The sequence below is a fragment of the Rousettus aegyptiacus genome, unplaced genomic scaffold (assembly GCF_014176215.1).
Source record: "Rousettus aegyptiacus isolate mRouAeg1 unplaced genomic scaffold, mRouAeg1.p scaffold_m13_p_1, whole genome shotgun sequence".
In the NCBI taxonomy this organism is placed as follows: Eukaryota; Metazoa; Chordata; class Mammalia; order Chiroptera; family Pteropodidae; genus Rousettus; species Rousettus aegyptiacus.
Window position 1 is genome coordinate 58,820,534 of NW_023416284.1, and position 23,091 is coordinate 58,843,624.

The 23,091-nt window shown below is 39.6% G+C and overlaps 2 protein-coding genes across 14 annotated transcripts in view; both read right to left on the bottom strand.

Annotated features, from left to right (window-relative positions):
- MCOLN2 (mucolipin 2) overlaps positions 1 to 11,098 on the bottom strand; it is a 47,982-nt gene extending 36,884 nt beyond the window's left edge. The window contains exon 1 of one of the 5 annotated variants that reach the window (XM_016146051.2): positions 10,920 to 11,098. In XM_016146051.2, coding sequence (XP_016001537.2) covers positions 10,920 to 10,996 — 77 coding nt within the window. In that variant the 5' untranslated portion in view covers positions 10,997 to 11,098. Of the gene's footprint in view, positions 1 to 1,840; positions 9,203 to 10,266; positions 10,379 to 10,467; positions 10,571 to 10,919 lie in introns of those variants that run through there. The other 4 variants (XM_016146053.2, XM_016146052.2, XM_016146054.2 and 1 more) reach the window with 4 other exon arrangements.
- Positions 11,099 to 16,988: 5,890 nt separating this feature from the next.
- Positions 16,989 to 23,091, bottom strand: part of MCOLN3 (mucolipin 3) — a 32,798-nt gene continuing 26,695 nt past the window's right edge. For 7 of the 9 annotated variants that reach the window (XM_016146049.2, XM_036235836.1, XM_036235784.1 and 4 more), the window contains 4 exons: positions 22,139 to 22,240; positions 21,906 to 22,028; positions 20,916 to 21,122; positions 18,266 to 19,456 (listed from right to left, as the gene is read on the bottom strand). In XM_016146049.2, the coding sequence (XP_016001535.1) occupies positions 19,322 to 19,456; positions 20,916 to 21,122; positions 21,906 to 22,028; positions 22,139 to 22,240 (567 nt within the window). In that variant the 3' untranslated portion in view covers positions 18,266 to 19,321. Of the gene's footprint in view, positions 18,226 to 18,265; positions 19,457 to 20,915; positions 21,123 to 21,905; positions 22,029 to 22,138; positions 22,241 to 23,091 lie in introns of those variants that run through there. The other 2 variants (XR_004955532.1, XR_004955530.1) reach the window with 2 other exon arrangements.

Below are 23,091 nucleotides of genomic sequence, written 5' to 3' on the forward strand. Positions count from 1 at the left end.
GTTTTACAATTGAGGGTCATTCTTAGGGATCTTTTCACCTGAAATGTATAAATGACATACTTTTATACTAACTTATGACCTATGTTATCTACCTTGATTAACAAGTTTAAAGGAAGCTCAAAATGGAAAGACTAGTAGAAAGGGAAAGAAGAGGGAGAGATTAAAAAAAAAAAAAGACAGAAATGCTAGATAAAATGCATCTTTTGCAGGGGAGATAGAGGAAGTAACCTGTAAAGGAAAACAGCAAAATGGAGTTGATATTGTCAAGAGAGCAGTCTAAAATGGGGCTGGGAGGCCTCCAGGAAGCTGAGCTAACAGACCCTCCTCAAGTGAAACTGAACTTTTGAACTGGGCTAAGCCAAATAGCTACATCCTAATATAATTCCTGTAACTGGCTCTGAGTCTATGAACTCTCTTTTAAGAAATAAGTTTCTCACCTAGCAATAGATATAAGCAATTAATCATGTATAGCATAATGCAAGACTACTTGCAAACACCAATCACAGCTCTTTCAAAGCAATTTGTGTAACCCCTTTGGAAGCCCCACTTTTTCTGTCCTTATAAACTGTCCCTTTCTTTCCCCCTTGAAATAGAATTGGGTTTTTATGTAAATCTGTGTGTCCCCAATTGTAGTCTCTAAAAAAGACCCCTAAATAAAGCTTTTGTTTGCCTTGCAGTTCTTGGTCAGAATTGATTGACAATACATGGTGTCAGAAGTGGGATAGAGTTCCTTGCTTCCTCCTTTGGTGCCTCCATAGATTTGAATAAGATACCTACAAAAGTACATTGTACTGTTTTGTCTCCCCGGTGGTCCCAGATCATTGTGGTAAGTCCTCTCAGACCCAAATCTCCACTTTGGTTGAGGTTCGAGCTCTATTGGGGTGTCCTCTTTTGCTAGCTTTTTGTCTATGGGAATTAAAATGCCTGTCTGGTGAGTAATTACTCTACAAGAAAATGGGAAGTTCACTTTCTAAGGGAGTGACTGCTAAACAGCCAGCCACCTTCTGGAACTCCTGCTGTATTTATTGTACAAAAATTATAGGCCCTTATCCTGAAGCTTTCTATCTCATTGGACCATAATTTACAGTTAAACTGGCCACGTTGGAGCTCTTTTGAAATCCCCAAGTTAGTCTATCTATGAAATCAATTGGAAAAAGACTACAAAACTAAGCAACCAGAATGGAAAGCATATTTTAATTGGAGTTTTGAGGTCTTTAAATGTATAAGTGATTCCAAATTACTTCCCTTCAAAACACGTGTCCTAAATTAACCAAAGAAAACTCTGAATTTCTGAGAGGCATACTAAACTTGAGGAAATTTCTAAATGTTCCTCTGATGTCTCATTATCCGCACCTTCTACTCCTTGGCTGCCTGCCTGTCCCCGCTCTATACCCTTCGCTCACCAAACTCCCTTTTTATATTGATGAACTTGAAATTCGATTAGACCCTCTGCTCTTACCACTCAATTTAAAGTTAGGTGGACATAATCCAGGATGACAATCCCTTCTTTCTTATGCCCCATGAAACTTAGTTCCATACCATTACTAAAGATGTTCCTAATCCCAAAGAGGACCCTATTGCATTTGCTAGAGAATTTCTGCTCACTGTCCAAACGTGAACCAGGGTTCTCTGATACCTCTCAGCTGATCCATATGCTCATAGGAAAAAGACATGTCAGAGAATGGCTAAATAAAGCAGGATGGCAAAAAACCTGCTTTTCCTATTGAAGAGGAGAAACCATGAATGAAGCCTCAAAGCTCCAAAATGGCTTCATGAAAAGATATCCAAAAGTTTTCCTTGAGTTATTACTGCAAGAAAATTCAAAAACTTATTTACAAACCTGATAAAACTCTTTTGATTACTATGATATACTTGAAAAAGTTTTTAAACAGAATTCCAGCATAATGACACCTCAGAGCTTTTTAATCCAGCCTTTGTTGAACCTAAAAGACAAACTTGAATAACAGATAATAAAAATTACAACTTCATTGGGCCACCATGCAAGCCCATGATTAAGTAAACTATGCTGAAAAGCTATCCTGAACAATCCAAAAAGACAACCAAAGAGAAAGCTACACAAGTTCTAAATGCCCCCAATTCAGGCAACCCAAATAACGAGCCTAAAATTACAGCAATGTTGGCTAAATCTGTCTTTCAAGGTCTCCAAGGCAAACCACCATTCGAAGAGGTTTGTAATTATTGCAAAAAGCTTGGACATTGGGAAAAAGATTATTTAAAACTCAAAAGGCAATTACAAGGCTAACAGTCCATAATATTTGCAAATTCTTCTCAAGGATCCTGACCTAAGTTTTCTCAGCAATAGGGTTGCTCTGAGGATTAAAAGGGGATTTCCCTCCCCCCGCCCCCATGCGCCTAACTAATTTTTCAGGAGAAACTGTATCTAACTATTGGGAATGAGGTAACCAAGGCCCTAGTAGATACCAGAGCCACCTTATCAGTTCTTAACACCACCAGCCTCTCCATTCTCCTTGCAGAGAGTACTGAAACCATGCAAATGGTGCGAGTTCCCAACCAACCCACGACTATCTCTAAATCCCTTCGATTCCTTTTCAACTTGGATTCATTCAAGGAACCCACCAATTTCTTTTATTCTCTTTTCCCCTGTTCATCTCCTGGGATGAGACCTTACTGAAGCTCACAAAGCCCAGATTTCCTTCTCTTACAAGTGGGATGCATTCTTATATCTTGAACTTCTAACTAATGACCCTCAAGGGGCTATCCCAGTTTTTTTCAGTGACTTTAACTGACCAAACCTTTTTTTAGATTCCATTCCAAATGAACTTTGGTTTTAAAAAAATGCCACTAATATTGGTCGCATTCATTCTGTACCAGAGATCAAAATTTAAATTGGCAAAAATAAACCTCCACCTAACATCTGTCAATACCCTCTAAATGCAGAGGCTATTCAAGGAATCAAAGCTGTGACTGAGGAATCACTCAAACAAGTCCTCCTCATTCCTTATAGAAGTCCTTGTAATACTTCTATCCTCCTTATTAAAAAACTTCATGAGAGAGGGCGGAGATTTGTTCAAGATCTGAGAGCCATAGATATGTAATCACATTGTGGCACCCAGTTGAGCCTAATCCTCATACCTTATCCTCAGCCATACTACCAGAAAGCAAATTCTTCAGTTATAGATCTCTACAGTGCTTTTTTAAAACATCCCTATTGATCCTGAAAGCCAATTTGTATTTGCGCTCACAATAATATACTTGGACAGTAGTACCTAAGAACTACACTAAAAGTCCAATTTACTTTTCCCAAATATTAAAGGCAGATTTGGCTAATACAAAATTCTCTTACCAGTCCATCCTTTTACAATATGTGGATGACTACCTCCTTTGCCCACCCTCTGAGGAAGTATCCCTTGAAGACAACCTCTCCCTCTTTTAAGAACCAGCAAAAAAGGGACATAAGGTATCTAAAGAGAAACTTCAGTTCTGTAAAATTCAAGTTAAATATCTGAGTTATTTAATCACAGTCATGTACTGCATAACTACATTTTGGTCACCAATGGGCCACATATACAACAGGGGTCTCATAAGATTATAGTGATCCTGAAAAATTTCTATCTCCTAGTGACATCACAGCTGTTGTAATACTGTAGTGCATTACTCAAGTGTTTGTGGGGATGCTGATGTAAACAAACTTACTGCGTTGCCAGTCGTATAAAAGTATAGCACATACAATTATAATCAGTACATGACACAATACTGATAAGAAACAACTGTTATTTACTGTATTATGCTTTTTGTTAGAGTGTACTCTTTTTACTTATAAAAAAAGTTTACTGTAAAACAGTATGCCAGTAGCAACCTCATACGTCTTATGTTTATAGTGTCTCTGCATTATTTTCTCTGTGCATGCTTTAATCTCGCGTCATTGTGTACAGTGTGACATGCTATACAGGCTTGGAGCCTAGCAGCAACAGGCTATACCACACAGCCCAGGAGTATACTAGGCTACACCACCTAGCTTTATGTAAGTGCACCCTATGATACTCTCACAGTGACAAAATCTTCTAACGATCACTACATTTCTTTGTACTGATAAATGCCTCTTCTTGGATTCCCATAGGATCCAGAGCATTTTAACTCTTCCCATTCTCAAGACTAAAAGGCAACTTAGGATTCCTTATTTTGTGGAGGGCAAGGAATATGTTAATACTTAAGCATAGAATAATTCAGTCTTAGAGCCAGACAAGAACTTAGGGCCACTGTTTTTAAACTTGGCTGCACACTAAGTCACCTGGGGTGCTTCAAAATACTGATGTCCAGCTTCCACCCTCTGAGATTCTGCCTAATTAGTGTGGGTGCAACCTGGGCATCAAGGCTTTTTAAAAGTTCCCCAGGTGATTCTAATGTGCACCCAGTTTGAAAACATCCCCTTTAGAGATTTACCTGTTTTTGTCTCCTAATTACAAATGAGGCAACTTGAGGTTGCAACTTGCCCCCCACTATGAGAATCCAATTTTACAGATTCCCTTGTCCAGTGTTCACTCTTGATCTCTGAATGTTTCCGAAGGAGTAATGGACTGTAAGATGGTCAGGAATGCAGAAAAAAATGTTATGTTCAAGTAAATTAATATTTCAAACATAATTTCTCTATTTTAAAAATGTGTGATAATTTAGCAAATGATGGCATCCTAATCAATAAATTCAGGAGACCTCTAAATGGTCATATTATTGAAATGAGATGGAAAAACAAGTAAAGCTATCTAAACGATGGCATCCAACATTTACCTTCCTCAAGTTATCTTTATGCTTCAGATTCTGTAGAGCAAACGCTGGTTTTGCATTCATTGTACTCTGCTGAAACTGCTCAGAGTGAGCTATCTCCTACTGCAGATTCCAATGGCTACTTCTCAGGGCTGGACTCAGTGGCTTGGCAGCATTTGATACAACCCTGGGACAACCTCTTCTACTTCTAGGACATCCCACTTTCCTGATTTTCTTCCTTCCTCACTGGGCATCTCTTAGTCTCCTTTACTGGCTCTTTTTCCATCATAGTTCAGATGTCAGTGCTGCAGGTGACAGTCCAGGGCCCTTCTACCCTCTATATCCTCCCATCTAGAAGAGTTCGTCCAGTTCTACGACTTTAAACACTACCCACATGATGTAGAATTTCACGTGTGCATCCCCGGCAAATCTCTCTCTTGAACAGACTTCCTTATCCAACTTCTTCCTTGAAACTCCACCCACATGTCCAATAAGTGTCTCAAACCAACAACCCTCTCTGCTTTTTTCTCCGCCAATCAGCTCATTGCAAGGATCACACCCATTCATCCAGATATTTCAACTGTAATCCCTCATCCTGTCATCTCGGTTTTCCATCTTGGCTGCACAACAGAATCACCTGAGTATTTTGAAAAGGTTTCCCAGGCCCTAGACATTCTGAATTAACTCGTGACCAGGTATGAGGTGAGCATTGAGAGTTTGTTAAACTTTCCAGGTGATTGTATTGTGCAGTAAAATACAGGAACTTTTGCTCTGGAGACATGCATTGATTGATTTCTCCTTTTCCTCACATCCAATCAATCAAGTCTTCCTTCAAAACACATCATAGCATGGCCCCCGTCTCTCTATATTCACTGCAGTCTCCCTGGTCCATGCTTCATCATGTCTCTTTACTACTGCAATAGCCTCCCAATTCTCTACATAGTAGCCGGAGGGGTAATTTTTAAAGTGCAAGTCAGATACTACCTTCCTCTTTAAAATCTTTTCGTGGCTTTCCCCCTGCTCTCAGACTACAATCCAACCCTCCTACCATTGTCTAAAAGTTTCCTACCTATTCCTTCCCATACCTTCTCTTCCCCTCCTCACTACCCTACAGCCTTTTTCCTGGCCCTGGAACATTCCTTGCTCTGGGCATTTGCATGTGCTGTTTTATCTGTCCTACTGCTATGCCCTCAACTCTTCGTATGTCCGGCCCCTCCTTCCCGTCCTTCACCTTTCAGTTCACAAGTCGCCTCTTCAGAGAGGGCTCCTTGACTACTCTATTAAAAGTGATCTTCGTCACTGCCTCTCTCATCACTTAATTTCCTTCAAAATTGAGATTGTAATCTTTATTGGTCTTTCGTACAAGAGAACTTCCTGAACCTAGTCTTGCTTAACATTATATCCCACAGCGTACAGCAGAGTACCCAACGCATAATAGTTGTCCAATGAACATTTGCTGAAAAAAAAGAAATGAGTCAATGAATGAGACAATAACTCTGACTACATGAACTTTTCCTTGGCCATTACCATTAGATCAAATAATAATAATAACACTAACAAAACAACAAATATAATGAAAATAACACAATAATTGAAAGTCTAAAATGTTAATATGAAAATTAAATTTAAAATATACTTTAATATCTTGCTTAGTCAAGGTATATTAGAGGGTTTTAGGTAATTTAGTTGCTTTGGTTTGCTGATAGAAACCCTATTTTGTTTCAATTAATATCCCTGAAGTATTTCCAAAGAATGGACTAGTCAATGAATTGTTATCATGAAAATTTGTAATTTGCTAGAAAGTTAGAGTCCTCCCTTCAATCAAATACAAAAATAAAACTTAGACACATTTAAAAAATTAAATTGATAGAAGCATAAGATATAGAATTTTTTAAAAATATAATTTAACATGACTTTCTAAACATAAAAAATTCAGAAGGCATGAAAAAGACTTGACAGATCTTAACGAAAAACTTGATTTCAAAAAATTAAAAGACAAACTGGGACAAAAAGCCTACAATATAAACAGGCAAAAGTTTATTATCTACTACTACCTATAGAGAGCTCCAAATGATTAAAAAGAAAAAGATGACCTAATATAATAATAGGCAAAGAATCTGAATAAGCTGGTGAACATTTAACAACAACAAAATTTTACTAACAGTCAGATGGGTAAAAATCTATCTTAAATTTTATTTATTAGTGATGAAAAGAAACCTCTATTGAAGGAAATGTAAATTTCTAAAGGGCAGTAGAGAAGTTTCTAGAAGAGCATCTGTGATCTAGGAATCAAACTTCTATGGATTTATACTATAAATGTTTAAATAACCAATCAAAAAGGTGGTTTGAGGGATGTGCAGTTAGCTGAGGCTTTGGGGGTCGTTGGGCCCCAATTAAGGGAAGTTAAGAAAAATAAAAAGTCAAGGAAACCTCAGTTGCCTTCTTAGCACAGCTCTCAACATGTAAATGACCTTGTGTGCTGATTCTGAGAAACACCCGGAGGAAAGACAGTAGGTGCTTTTCATTTTCCCCTAGATCTACGCATAAAAGATGGGTTTGCTACAACTTTCGGGAACTTCTCTAAAGACAATCATATCACTAAGTTTCTATAAGATCGTCTCCCATCGCCACTTTGTTGCCTCAGGCCAGCAGGAAAGCAGAACTAGAGCTGCACATTTTAAATGTGCTTGTTTTGAACAAGCCTCATCCCCTTTGGAAACACAGCCCAAAGAATCAGCTCTCTGAGACAAGTAAAGCAAAACTTCATTTCTCAGCAATACGAGATTCCAAATGCAGTTAAAACTGAAGATGGCTGGGATTATGGCATTTTCTTACATTTTTCTTTCTCTAACATTTTCAGTAAGGGCCCAATTTAACAGGGTTATGCTGATGACTCTCTTTAAGCAAATGTAAAATTTAAAAAAGATATAAAGTTATAATTAAAATTTTTTCCTCAAAATATTGGCTGAGTTTAACATTTTTAAACACTGTCAGTTGGGTGAATCCCTATTCACCGCATCTCTAGTAAGTCCCTCTAGTTATATTGGTGATACAATTTTCTTTAAAGGCCCACCATTTACATTGCAGGTCTTTTGAAATTACACCAAGGACAATTCTCCAGAATCTTTAGCCTCACTAGTCACCAATTATTGCCTAACAGATGTTTTAGGCTGAAACCACCAGATGTATTAAAGGGGAAATAAAATACACCCTTCAGAAGAGAAGAAAGAAAGCAGTTTCCCTTCCCAGCTGAGGGGGAAAAAATATTGGCAACATACCCCAAAGTTGTCTTGTCACACAGGAGAAAAGGAAGCAGGGACCCAAGCTCAAAACAGAGTAGAAAGCTCAGTTACAGGTAGGCTGAGGAAAATGGAAAGAAAAAACCCCAGGTGACTGCCAAAGCAAACACACAAGTAAACTAATAAGAAAAAGGTGTGCGCGTGTGGGAGGGAGCTTTAAAACACTTGATACAGAAAGAATATTGCAGGTTGATAAAGAAAATACAGTCTGGAAATAAAATTACTTGTATCTGTGAAGCGCATACCAGGTGATGAAAGAACTCACTAAAAGGTGATTTCATTCTTCAGAGCAGACCTTGTATTACAGACCTCACCTAAAGATAACAACAGTCCAGCCTCAGAGAAGATGGCACTTTTAACTTTCTCAACCAAAGGGGTCTCTTTGGCCACTATTTTCACTTTGAAAATTGTAGCCAGAAGAAGCCACCAGTTTTCCCCTAAGTTTCAAGAATTGTCTTACCCTGGGTTTCGCTTTACTGTTAGAGACCTAACAAGTGACTAGCATGTGAGTCTGACCAGCCCTGACTTTCAGTTCTGTATTCTCTGTCACTGTTCAAAACTTGTCTCCCTATTATTCTACTTGCTTCATTAAGATATTTTATATGTACTATTTTGTTTAAAATAACACTTTGATATACTCCTCCTTGGAAGAAAAGAATAAGTTTTTACACACTTCATCAGGATTTATTAATTTTTAAATGCAGGAGTTTAAATAAAATTGACACTATTATGATGGTCTCTGCATGGGAATGGTAAGGGAAAGTGTAGGAAATGTGTCTCTTTTTAAAGAGTCTAGGCCACAGAACCTGGTTTAGGGAAGGTTCTTATGAAAGAAGGGAAAACTCTCAGTAAGGGAAGTTTGACTCTTCTTAAAGTATGAAGAGGAAGATGAGTTAAAATCTTCCTGAGATTGCTGACTCAATAGGAAGAAGCTACCAAATTTTCCCAAACTTAGGCTATTTGGTTAGCACATCACAAAGGTGGCAAGCAGTTTCTGAAATTGTGAAGTTCATATCCGATCTTAGAGAAGTATGAGGTAGTGGGTCCCTTCAACATAAAATATCAGAATCTGCATCCTGACATCCACAGACAGCTTATCCCCACCTCTCTCTTACTGACACCTTCTTCCATTCTCAGTTTGTGAAGACACACACAATCTTGTTTCCCACTGGTATGGTACAACTATATATATTTCAAGTCTGAATTCCTTCAAAAGCTATTTATGTGCACACCCAGGTGTGTGTCCCCCTGTGTTATTAGAATAGGAACTTCAGAAGATACAGATACTCATCGGTTACGATAAATCCATTTAAGTCCTGAAGGAAATATGCTAAGAAAAATACTAGGGTCAAGAAAAAAATAGAAAGATTATACACTACATCCACCATAAGCACACAAATCTGTTTATCAATGCAAGCAGGAGACAGTAGATGAACCCAGAGTGGATTTGCTCACTACTTTTTAGGACAGTACTTTTAGGGCTAAGGCAGATGGAAGACATGTGTAACTTCTATCCATCTGCCCCATTAAAATAGATAGTTTTTAAGTTACATGATGCCCATTTTCGTGGAACTGTCACAGGTATCCAATCGTCAAAAAAGTTGCACCAGAGTTACGTCTTCTAATTCAAAATTGGTCTTTCAAAAGTCTAAAAAATATGTGCCACACTTGCTTGGAATCGGTTACATACTTACCTGGAGAGTCGCTAGAGAGGGCAAGGAAATTCTCTTCTTGAATCCTGGCTTTCCTTACTTATCATTAAGCCCACTTGTAATATTGAGAGCGCTATGCAGGAAAGGCAGAGGAGTCTCTCTACTATTTTAAGAAAGTTTAACGACCCACCACTCTATTTGTTTTGCGAGCAGGGAAAGGGGTGCCAAGGCTCGTTTGTACTGATCAACCCTACTCAGCTGCCTGGCTGGCTGGTTGGTTGCAGCTTTGACCACTGAGGCGGGGCCCCCTGGCAGCGCCATTCGGCTGAACTGTACGCCTTTTCATGAAGGCAGAGGAATTGAGGTTAACCACACTATAACCCTCCCACCTGAGGAAAAGGCCTGTTTGTTCCGGAAGGCAAAGCCCAGCCTTATTTAACTAACTGCAAGCAGTTAATATAAGCGTTCCCAAAGCAGAAAGAAAGCTCTAGTCTAGAACAGTAAGTAAAGTCATCCACCGGGTGAGGATTTCTCCCGAGTCCGATATCCTGAAAGCCGCAGCTCAAGCGCCTCACCTGAGAGTTAACCTGTCTCTGGCTTCCTGGCCTTAGGTAAAGGATAGGGCTTCCAGGCCAGTCCTCCGCCTTCCAAATTTTCCACGGGATTCCGAGCAGGAAAAACCTTCAGGGCACACGCAGGTCGGCCTCGTGGGGACCCCCTCCCTGCAGTTGAAGCCTTTCTAGGCGGGCCCCCTTCTCTTAGCCCTCTTCTCTTACCCTTCCTGTCGGTCGCGCGGTGCGCACAGACTGCGGCCCAAAGGCAGATGTGGCGGGTGGCCGGATGCGACGGGCACTGCTCGGCAGCGTCAGCAGCGGGGCTGCAAGGCTGATCTGTGCGCGCCGGACAAGTGGCTGGTAGCCAGGCTTTCCCGCCCCGCCTTCGAGTCACCATCTCCGCCTCATCGCCTCCCGCCCGGGGATCCTGGGAGACTTTCCCCACGAGTTGCGAGCTGGCCTCTGCGAGCCCAGGGCGGGGGAGCGGCGGGAGGCAGCGAAGTGGATCCTGGCAGGGACGGTGAGAGGTGGAGAAGAGGTGCAGGCGCGAGAAGACCCAAGGAGGAAAGCAGCCCAGGGCGTGAGTGGCGGTGGGACCCTGGAGCAGGACTCTGGAGTGGAGTGGGGTCATGGCGTGCTCAGTACACCGCGCCGGGCGCCCTTGGGGTACTGACCTGCGACGGGTCCCCGAGGACTGCCCTGAGGCTCGGTTCCACTCCGGCAGGTCCAGCGCCTCTGCGCCGCGAGGCATGGCGCGGCCCGGGAGCGGCAACAGCAAGAGGCCAAGGAAGGGACGGCTGCACCTGCCTCGGCCACGGGTGACAGCCGGAGGCTCCCGCGCTCGCGTCCCGGGTGCCCAGCACCGCGCGGCCGCCCCGCCTCCCGGGCGTCTGCCGCGAGGCAGGGCTGGGGAGAAGCGCCTTCTAATCGGGTCCTAGCGGCCCGCGCGCCCTCCACACCGCCCCCGGGCGGCGGGGCCGCGCACTGCCGGCCCTCTGCGGCTCCTGCTTGTCTTCATTACTTCCCTGAAGGCTCCGTTCTTTCCTTTGTTTCTATATCCATTCATTTGTTTATTTCTTTAGCCATTTCTATTCTGATGCGTTCAAGACATACTCACTGAGTGCCAAGCCGAGTGCTGGACTCGGGCTAAAAGTACTGTGGACCCCGGGATGAGAAAACGGTCCTCTCCCTCTACGGCTTCGCATTAAACTGGCAGGCTCGTTCATTCGGCTTGTTTTTATTCTGAAGCGCAGGATTACAAAACTCTGCGACAGGACCATGTTCCAGAGATGGTAAAAGTGCTCGGGGCGCACAGGAAAGGAAAAACGAGTAGCCCTTCACTTGCGCGGAGGAAACTGGAGCGGGGAGCGAGTGTCCGCGTGGCTCCGGGAGAACCAGAGGAAGGGCGCGAACCCGCACCCTGGGGACGGCAGGACGCGGGAAGCCCGCAGCCCCGGCTGCAGCAGTCGCCGCTGCTCTTCCCTCCAAGTGCACGAAAGGAACACGCATGTGGGGCACCGGACATGGATCTTAGAGATGAGGGTCGTGGGCACATACCCAAATGCCATGTCCAACTGAGGATGATACCGATTTGGCAGTTTGGATCCGGCCAACAGGCTCTTTCCGAGGGGAGTCAATCTATTCCCACTCTTCACGTGGTTGCAGCAGCAACGAAAGTCCCGGCTCCAAGCTGTTTGGATCAGCAAGTGTGTAAAAGGTCTCTCTCTCTGGATTTAGCTAAGGCAAAGAATATTCTGCCAGATCATTATTTTAATATGCTTCTAACAAGATAGAATGACGTGTATGAAAGCATGCACAACTGACCCTCTTTTGAAAGTCACCTCCAATAAGCTACTAGGAAAAATGCCTTATTTTAGAACCCCTTTCATCAGAGGTACCCACTGGGTACAAGCAGTCTTGGAAGATCTCTTTTGCATGGTCACGGTTCCCGAAATTGGGTACATCTGTGGTGTGGTTAGGTTCTTTTTTTGAAAAAACGAAGAGGAAACGTTACTCTTGTGGGGAGGCTGTGGACCCCCGTGAAGAAGGCAGACTGGGGCTTGACTGGAGAGTTTTGGAGAAGGTATATTGTAAGCATAAAATATTATATATATTATACATACACATATATATCGGATATTATTATAGCATATATAATTTTTATGCTAACGAATTTTTAAGCCTTTTAATTAAAAAAAAAAAAAGGCCACCATGAAGGCACAACCCTATTAAACCTTGAAATACTAGGACTCCTCTAGGAACAATTCCTCTAGAAGGGGATTGTAAACTGGCATAATGTTTTCTTGTATCAGTACATTTCTCACTATAAATGTTTTGTAAAGCTCCAGCAATACTACACAATAACTTACCAGTGAGTAGTTTAAAAGAAAATTCACTGTTAATATCACATTTATTAAGATCATTTACTATGTGCAAGGGCTCTGCGCCAGAAGTTTTCTTGGGCACCTCTTAGGTAGAAAGATTGACTTACATGTTGTCTCTTTGAATCTCAACATTGTGTACTGACATCTACCTTTTGAAATGAGTAAATGGATTCAGAGAGACTTAATTTACTTCCCTGAGGTCACCCACAGAATCTGTAGTAGATCCAAGATTTCCATTCCGGTGATTGAGTCTCCAAAATCTTTATTCTCACCACATTGCTATACTGATAACAGTTGCTGCCCTTCAGTAGTTTTCCTGATCTGGAGAAGTGTTATAAATAGTGTCACATCTGTAACAATCTATAAAACAGTTGCACAAGGTAGAGAAGAGATACATGTACATAAAGAGCTATAATCGGTGATATATATATTATCAAAAGATATACAAGTATCATTTAAAAAATAACAATAAATAAATTCTTATAGAACATTGTAGAGGGAGAAATAGTTGCACAAAGAAACTCCAAATATCTCGAATTTTAATGTACAAATGAAACACCAGAGGATTGTCGTGAAGCCAACCCTGATTCAGTGGGTCTGAAAAGGGACTTGAGGTTTTGCATTTCTACCTAGAAGATGTTGCTGATGCAGCTGGTCCATACACCACCCTAAGTAGCAAGGTTATAAGAAATATTTAACCTGAGTGTGTGAGGGTATTAGGGAAGAAGAAGAGGGGAGGAGAATGAGAATGAAAAATACTTGGACTCAGATGGCTGAGAGTTGTGAATATTACACAAACTAAAAGATGTGAATTTTAGTTTCTAGGTACCTCATCTAACCATTCTAAATTAGTAAATTAATTCACAATTAAGTTTTTCACTTTCAAAAAGTCACTGCTTACGGTAAAGATCCTGGCTCATTTCTCACTGTCAATAATGGTCATTGTTTTGTGCTATGCTTTGTTCCTTTCAGATGTCTGTGTTCTGTTTTGTATATCACAGTACAAAAAATTATATGCTCTGACTCAAATTTGTAATGACAAATACAAATTTGTTATGACTAATAACCAAATAGCACAAGAATCTTTTGCTCAATCAGGTACTATAAGAAGGAATTTTAAATTTACAAACCAGAGGTCTTGAATTTCTCTAACGGGTTGCTTTCTTATGGAAATTTCACTGATTTACAATGTTAAAGGGGATTCTTTTTTTTTTAAGTCTAGAAAATGTAAGACAGGCTAATAGTGAAAATGTAATATTTTTTTTGAGATAAGCAGGCAAGAACGATATTCACTGAGAAGTTTATGTGGAGGAAAAACAAATATTTAGGAGAAAAATGATGCTTTTTATTTACTTACTGTTCATATCTTTTTCAATTTTTGTTGATGTGCAAGTAAGTAGTCTTTGTGTATTTTAGGCCAGGGGTCCTCAACCCCTGGGCCGCAGACCAGTACTGGTCCGTGGCCTGTTAGCAACCAGGCCACACAATAGGAGGTAAGTGAAGGGCAGGCGAAGCTTTGTCTGTATTTGCATCCACTCCCCAGGGCTAGCATTACCACCTTAGCTCCACCTCAGATCAACAGGCATTAGATTCTCATAGGTGCACCAGTCCCTGGTGCAAAAAAAGGTTGGGGACTGCTGTTCTAGACATGGATCCCTTGCCAGTTATAGACATTATAAATGTCTTCTTCAGTCTTAAGTTTTTCTCTACCCCAAGGTCTCAAATATTTGTCTGCATTTTTTTATAATATTTTAGTTTAATCCTTCATTTCAAAGTCCATTGTACTTCAAATTTACATATGGTGAAAGATAGGAAGGCAGCTCAATTTTTCTACATAACTAAGTCAATTTTCAGCAAATTATCTTATAAATCAGGAGTCAGCAAACCTTTTCTGTAAAGATCCAGACAGTAAACATTTTAGGCTTTGGGGGGTGTACTTTCTCTGTTGCAAATACTCATGTCTGCTGTTGTAATATGAAGGCAGTCACAGACAATATATAAATAAAAGAGTGATTGTGTTCCACGTATCATGAAATATTCTTATTTTAATTTTTTAATAATAGACTATTTTTAGAGCAGTTTTACATTCACAGCAAAATTAAGCAGAAAAGTACAGAGAGTTTCCATATAGTCCCTCCCCCTGCACATGCACAGCCTTCTCTACTATCAACATCTCATACCAGAGTGGTGCATTTGTTGAATCTGCATTGCCGCATCATCACCCTAAGTATACACTTTGCATTAGGGTTCACTCTTGTCGTTGTGAGGTCTGTGGGTTTTGACAAATGTAATGACATGTATCTACCCTTATAATTCATATAGAATAGTTTTCACTACCTGCTATAGACTGTATGTTTGTGTCTCCCTCAAAATTCATGTGTTAAATCCTAATGCCCAATGTGATGGTATAGGAGATAGAGCCTTTGAGAGATAATTAGGTCATCGTGAATGGAATTAGTGTCCTTATAAAAGAGGTCAGAGAGTTTCCTTTCCCTCTTTCCACCACATGTGAACAGCAAGAAGATGGCTGTGAACCCGAAAGGCTCTTACTAAGTACCAAATCTACTGGTGCCTTGATCTTGGACTTCCCAACCTCTAGAACTGTGAGAAATAAATTTCTGCTGTTTATAAGCCACTCTGTTTATGGTATTCCATTACAGCAGTCCAAAAAATTTAAGATACTTCCATAATAATCCTCTGAGCTCTTCCTGTTTATTCTTCCCCCTACCTTAAACCCTGACAACCACTAATCTTTTTACTGTCTCCATAGTGTTCCCTTTTCTAGAATATCATATAATTGGAATCACACAGTACATAGCCTTTCACATTGGCTTCTTTCACTTAGTAACATGCATTTAAGGTTCCTCCATGTTTTTTCGTGACTCGATAACTCATTTCTTTTTAGCACTAAATATTTCATAATCTGAGTGTATCACATACTGAAAGGTATCTTGGTTGCTTCCAAGTTTTGGCCATTATGAATAATGCTGTACACATCCAGGTGCAGTATTTTACAAGGATATAAGTTTTCAACTTGTCTATATAAATACTGAAGAACACAATTGCTGGATTCTATGGTGAGAGCATAGTTTTGTAAGAAACTGCCAAACTCTCTCCCATTTTGCATTTCCAACAGAAACAAGTGAGATTTCATGTTGCTTCACATTCTCACCAGCATTTGATGTTGTCAGTGTTTTAAATGTTGGCTATTCTGCTAGATGTGTAGTAGTATCTCACTATTGTTTTATTTGCAATTCCTTAATGCCATATGATGATGAGCACCTTTTCATATGTCTATTTGCCATCCGTATATCTTCTTTAGTAAGGTGTCTATTTGAGTGTTGGGTCTATTTTTTAATCAGGTTCTTTGTTTTCTTATAATTGACTTTGAAGAGTTCTTTATGTATTTTTTGTATAACAGTATATAGTTGATTTTGAAGAGTTCTTTGCATATATTTTGTATAACAGTGTTTATCAGGTATGTCTTTTGCAAATCTTTTCTCCCAGTCTGTGGCTTATGTTCTCATTCTCTTGGTGGTGTCTTTTGCAGAGCATAAGTTCTTATCTTAATGAAGATTGTGTTGGGTATGTCAGGTCTTTTGCCTCGCTGTATACTTTAGAATCAGTTTGTCAATATTCACAGACTACATCAGTGGGATTTTGATTGGAATTGTGTAAAATCCATTAAGTTGGGAAGAACTGACATCTTGACAATATTGAGTCTTCTTATCCATGAATGTAGGATATTCTCCAACTAATTTAGCTTTTCTCTTATTTCTTTCATTAGAGTTTTATAGTCTTCCTCATATAGTACTTATCATATGAATTTTAAAATTAAAATTTTGAGTTTCAAAATAAGCACCTGGAATTTTATTGCTGTATATTGAATTTATAGATCAATTTGAAAAAATCGAATCTTTACTGTGCTAAGGTGACCCATTCATGAATACATTATCTCTGCAATTATTCAGATCTTCTTTTATGTCCTGTACTGGAGTTATTGGAATTTTCTCTAGAAAGGCTTTGTACATTCTACCTTAGGATAATTGCTGAATAATTATCATTTTTATTTCTACCATGAAAGATTTCTGTTATATTTACTAGATGACTATTAACAGTGGAGATGAAATTTAGAGAGTTGTGAAATTGATCTTAGATCCAACAACCTTGCTGAATCCTCTAATTAGTTTTGAGAATTTGTTAATTCTATTAGATTTTTTTATGTAGATCATCATATCAGTAAATAATGAGAATTTTATCTTTTTTTCTGATCCATCACCTCTCAATTTATATGTATTAATTTAATTTGAAAGTGGAATGATGGCACAAAAAGATTAAAATTCAATATTTATTAGCTACTTCAAAGCTTTATAAAATCGATAGAATAAAATAGCTTCTGAATTGTTTAAAGAAAATGTGTCATCAGCAAAATCAAAGCTTACCTAAAAATGACTGTAACAGACAACACAAATCCTAAGATGCCTTTCATGATGTCTACAAACCCTCTTACTCGGGATTTCTCTCTATTTCTTGTGGTCAAGAAATAGAAGTCAAGTTCGAATCACAAACCTTATGGACAGTCCTTATTTGTAGCCTCAACAAAGGGATTTATTTAGCTGTTTCTGGTCCAGCTCTGGGCCATGCAACTACCACGAACCACTTGCATCAGAATCACCTCAAGTGCCTGATAAAAATGAAGATTCCTAGCCTTACTTTAGGACTTAAAAAATAAGAAATCTCTGCTGGTATTTTCAGGACATCTACAATTTTAACAAGATCCCTCAGTGATCCTTATGTCCAAAAGTTTGAGAATCATTATGTTGGGGGGAGGGGGAAGAAACAGAAAAACTGATCACCAGACAAATGGACATCACAAGAAAAGTCCAGCCCCGATCTTCTCTTTTCTTTCCTCTAGAAGCCTGGGAGGAAAAAGGAAACTTCCATTTTCCATTCATACTTACAACCACCTTGACATTCTTTATGACACATATAGACATATAAGGGAAATAAGAAAATGATTGGCCTATATTTTATTTGTCTACCTAGAGCAAGCCACTATATTGGTTTGGAGACTTCAGAAAAGTTAATGCTGTTTCTTTCAGGAAATAGTAGAGATAGTCTCTCATGGGCATCATTACTAAAAAATAGAACCTGAAATTTATCGGGGACTCCTACCACAATAAAAAAGCTTGGAGAATCGGGAGAGAGACATGAAGGTGCCAAGTCACTGGCTTTAATTCTATCACGGGAACATAACGACTTCAGGGCAAAGCAAAACCCCAGGCCCAATACTGGGTCAGTAGTTTCCTGTTTCCACTGAAGTATGATTACTGATCCAAAAACCTCATGAGAAGCACCGGATAATCATTTTACTAGAACGCATTCTAGTAATTTCTAAAAATGATTATAATACAAACATTAGAAGTAAGGGAAAAAACTTACCTAGAGGTTTAGATTTTTCATTTTTAAAAAGCCACAGGTACTACAAACATAGGTTATACTTGTTATAAAACCTCACATTTCAACACCTGGAGTCATTAGTATGGACATGATTAAATAATAAGAATTTAGTTTCTCAAGTCTATCTTCATTTAGCCTTTAAGACAAAATAAAAAAATTAACAAACTAGTTTCCTTCCAGAGAAAACCTTTATTACACATCATTAAATTCATCTCTATTTGAACAAACAGTACACAAAACAAAGATTAATGTTGTGAACGTCCCTGGAACTTCTAATCAGTGGTCTGCAAGAAGTAGGGACTTTGTTTTTGTGTCTTTTTAAGGCATACATTTCCCACTTATTTTTAATTTTTAAGAATTGTTTTACAAAATATTTTTAATGTGTATTATAGAACCTCGCCCCATGAAACCACAGTTCCTGACCCTAAAATGCTACTCTTTCCTGTGAGATTGAATGTGCTTATGAAGAGCACAGTACATTACACAGATCTCACAAGGCCATGCAAGTACAAATAAAACAATCCTTGTGGGATTGGATATGCATTTGATATGTGCTTTAACTTTTTTACATGTGTAGGATACTCTTTCAACTTTGTACTTTAACGTTGAAGAAGAAGGTAAAACTTACATATGAATACTAAAAATCCTGACCCACTCCAGAACTGAAAGAAGCACATTATAACAGTTGTCCTTCAGAACCAAATATTGGACTGTTAGCTGGTGATGGTCATTTCTTTCTTATTCTTCCCTGGTTGTAAAATGTAATGATTACTAGATATACAGCAACCATCCCGTGTCTTTCAGGGATGAACCCCTGGGAGTGGCTCAGGCCAGGGTAGTGAGTTGCCTGAGGTCACTGTCAAACCAGGCATTGTTTTCTACTGATGACACAATCAGCAGTTAGAATAGCTGGAAGCAAGAGGTTAATAAAGAATAAAGAGGGGCATAGAGAACACATTCTAGAACTATGGCAAAATAACGAACAAGAATCCAATAGCTTCCCTAATCAAAGTTAGGGTTTTTAAAAAAACTAAGCCCAAAATAAAGCTGAAAATGCATTAAATACTTCTTTTAAAAACATAAACCTAGCTCCTGATTAATTATAGCTATCAATTTGCTCAATACAATAGTCTTCAAACATACTATACCTGATCTTAAATGTCCACATAGTCTCCCAACTCAGGTATACATTATATTTTACTTCGTAATGCAAATCAGCCTGATAGCTGATTCTACTTTTTACAACAACAGAATACAGATATTGGAGGATCGTCTTCAAATCTGTATTTTCCAGAATTGGGTAGATCTTTGCACTCTGATATAAATGTGCGAAGTTTAGTCTTTGGGAAGCCATTTTGTTGGTAATTCTATATAGAAAAATTAAAAAAAAAACTGATTAATAAACTCCTTGACAACAGCTTTATTCCAAATTTAAAATAGAGTGTTTGGCTCTTTCTAGAGGAATAGTTTAGTCACTTTCGAGAGGAATCGTTTAGTCACATTTCAGGGAGATGTAGAGTCTAGAGCCACTCTTAGGTTTGGCTAAGGTAAAGTGGGTCTAGGATTCTGCAACGCCCTCCTGGCCTCTCTCCTTTGTGGGCCCGGTTCCACCCAAAATGAGCATGTCCTATCTGAATCTGAGTTCTCCTTCCAGGGAGAATCCAGCCAGCCCTGTCCCAAGTCTGAGAACCTCTGTTACCACTTTGCCATGCAACGCATGACTTCCAGGCTAGTATGAAGCACACACCCTGGGTGGAACCTGGGTCAGGCCACAAGCCCAGCTGATGTAGATTAACAACGGTGCTGTTGGGGGCTGAGGGATGGGCCAACCCACCCTTCCTCTGAGGACCTCAGCACAACCCTGACACTCCTGAGCTGATACAGGTGTCTGGACAAAGATCTGAACACTATATGGGGCCTTTCCAGTCTGTACACCCTTTTGGAGTCTCTCTTCTAGGCAGACAGCTTGTTTAAAGACCTCGTATTTAGACCAGTTTGAGATGTAAGATCTGTAGAATGTGCCCTGACCAGAAAGGATCAGAAATAACCTAGCTTGCCCATTTGGAAGTGCTCTGAGCCTATGAAAAGCGGTTAACATCTAAGCTATGAGTATCAGCCTTGTGTCATGGAGAGTTGTCAACTCACATTACTCTTAGAGATATTGGGTATCATCCTCAAATAATATATAGTTCTCTGCATGCCAAGTGGAAGGTAGTAAATTTTTAGAGCATCTTGGAGAGGGGCTTGGATAAGTACGATTACATTCTTTCCCAGTCACCTTGGTGACTCTAAACACACATCTTCCAAGCAAGTATTGAGGACAATAAGTTTCCGATATTTGATTCAGTGAAAATGAATTCATAGCCCTGGCTTCATAGGCAAGGTATCATAACTATCAATTTATAATCCGTCAACTCCTGAGGGCCTTCTCTTTATTCCTGGACCATTCATATGGCACCGTGTTTCATTATCACTCTTGTACCTAGAAAGAAAAGTCTGCAAGTGGAAGTATCTATGGACCTAACAGTATAAGGTTATTAGAAATTTAAATATCTATGGATATTTATTCTGCCTTTCCATATTTCAAAGGGCTCAAACCTGATTTTTAAAATATCCCATGTGGATGACAATATAAATAATAACATATTTTTATATCAGGTTCCCAAATGTATAACACGTACACGATTAGTACTGGATACGTCAGTCCCTTCTCTACCCTGAAGAAATTAACATTCCACCAATTCCCCTCCCCCAGTGGTATTATATCTTATTGTCACTCTACAAGTTCTGGAAAATTCTGTCACTTACGGCTACTGATGAACCTACCTTAATTGTTTCATATGTATCAGTGATCAGTGCAATGAAAAGACTTAAAATCATATATATAAAGAGGCTTATGAATGTGTAGAGGTAAATTCTGCTAAACAGCCAGACTAAGTAACTTTTTTGCTGCATTTCTGCAAATGTAGCAAACATATCATCTCCATTTATCAGAGAAAAAAGACACTCGGAGACCGTGTTCAGAGAATGGAACTAAAAAAAAAGAGAGAGAAAAGCTTACTTTATTCCATACTCCTGCCCATGGGAATCTTCATTCTTGACACCGTATTAAAAATAAAGGGACCATATATACCAAGCTACTTTTTCAAAGCAATAATCTGAGGTAACTACAAGCATTTGCTTTGTGATACAAGATGTACAAACCTACTATTTTTCCTGGGAAAAACAGCTGCTTCTTGATACTCTTCTTAATAGAAAGAGTCTGAATAAAAGGCAGAAGGGACTGGCTGACACCCTCGGTGCTTTTCAGAGTTAAGCCTTCCCTTCCCCTTTACCTTCATGGAAAGAGGTCCTTGAAATGCTTCTACAGAGAAACCCAGGTCCCAACCACATATGCTCATACTTCTTGTATTAAAATTCATTTCACTTAAGGTAATACCATTATAGTTAAGACTATAACTAGGAACACATTTTCAAATATTTCCGCAAGTCTCTCTTTATACTACTTTTTAAAACAGTCACATTTCAAGAAGCCTTACCTAAATAACATACTCTAATATATATTGATGAATCAAATTGACTAAACTTACTTCACTGGTGGTAAAAGGACTGGCATATTCCACAAAAGAAATTGAGGCAGCTGAGTGCCTCAAGTTGGTCGAACCTTATAAGTTTATAAACATGGCAATAGGTATACTATTTTGACATTTTCAGGCTAAGACAGAATAAAAGGAATTCATTTAAAAAGACAAAACAAGCCAGTGACACTATTCTAAGAGCTTTATGGTGCCAGGAAAAAAGGTTGTTTAGCAGTACCTTTTCATGGTAAGGCCCCAGCACAATCCATCCGCAGAAGCAATAGCCAAAATAAATCATAGCTGCACAGCAGCAGAACCTCATAACATTGGGCAGTGCTGCCTGAAGTGTCAGAATAAGGAGCTGGGAAAGTGAGAGAGGTCATTAAAATCCTTTCGTCCTTCAGCCAAAGCAGTGTAACAACTGTGAATGAGAAAAATACCAACAGCACAGAGAGCCATGAAACTCCTTACATTGTACTTCTGAAAGAAACTGAGGTATCGGATGACTCCAAGCCACACGAGCAATGTGGAGGTCCCAAGAAGTATGCTACAAACATCATAACTTGTTAGACTCTAAAATAGAGTGGAAAAGATAATCAAAAATTAATTAGCAAGAAATGTTTATTGGGTAGCTATGAGTCAGGCACTGTTGTAGGTTCTAAGGACAAAGCAGTGACTGAAAAAATTCCCTACCCTAATGAAACTTACATGCTAATGAGGGGAGAGAGATGACAGCAATAAATAAATAAACACTGATATATTAGCTAATGTTAAGTGCTGAGGAGAAATTTAGGAGAAGGGTTAAGGAATGCGTATGGGCTGCATTTTAAATAGAGTGATCAGGGAAGGTCTCACTAAAGAGGTGGCACTTGAGCAAAGACCTAAAGGGAGTGAGGGAGCAAAGCAAACAAAATGAAGGGGAAGAGCTTTCTAGGCACAGGAACCAGCAAACGCAAAGGCTTCAAGGCGGGACGGCACCTGGCAAGACAGTGAGTCGGCTGGAGTGAGTGATGGGCAGAGAACAGAGTCACAGAGGTTAGGGGGCAGACAGTTAGGGCCGTATGGGTAATTTAACAACTTTATCTCTTACTCGGAATAGATTAGGGAGATTTGAGAGCCTCAAACAGGAGTGACATGATCAAATACTGACTGCTATAGCTGAGAGTAGATCGTTGGAGGTATGAGAAGGCTTTTGCAATAATGTAAGTGAAAGCTGATGGTGGCTTAGACCAGGCTGGTGGTAGAGGTGATGTGGTGACTTTTGAAGGTAGATCAGTAGGATTTCCTCTTGAATTAGATGTAGGGGTGAGGGGATTAGTGAAAGAGAGGAATCAAGGATGAATCTATGGCTCTGTCTTTAGCAACTGAAAAGAGTTGGTATTAACTAAAGTTAGAAAGAAGAAGCAGGTTTGGACTGTGGAGGT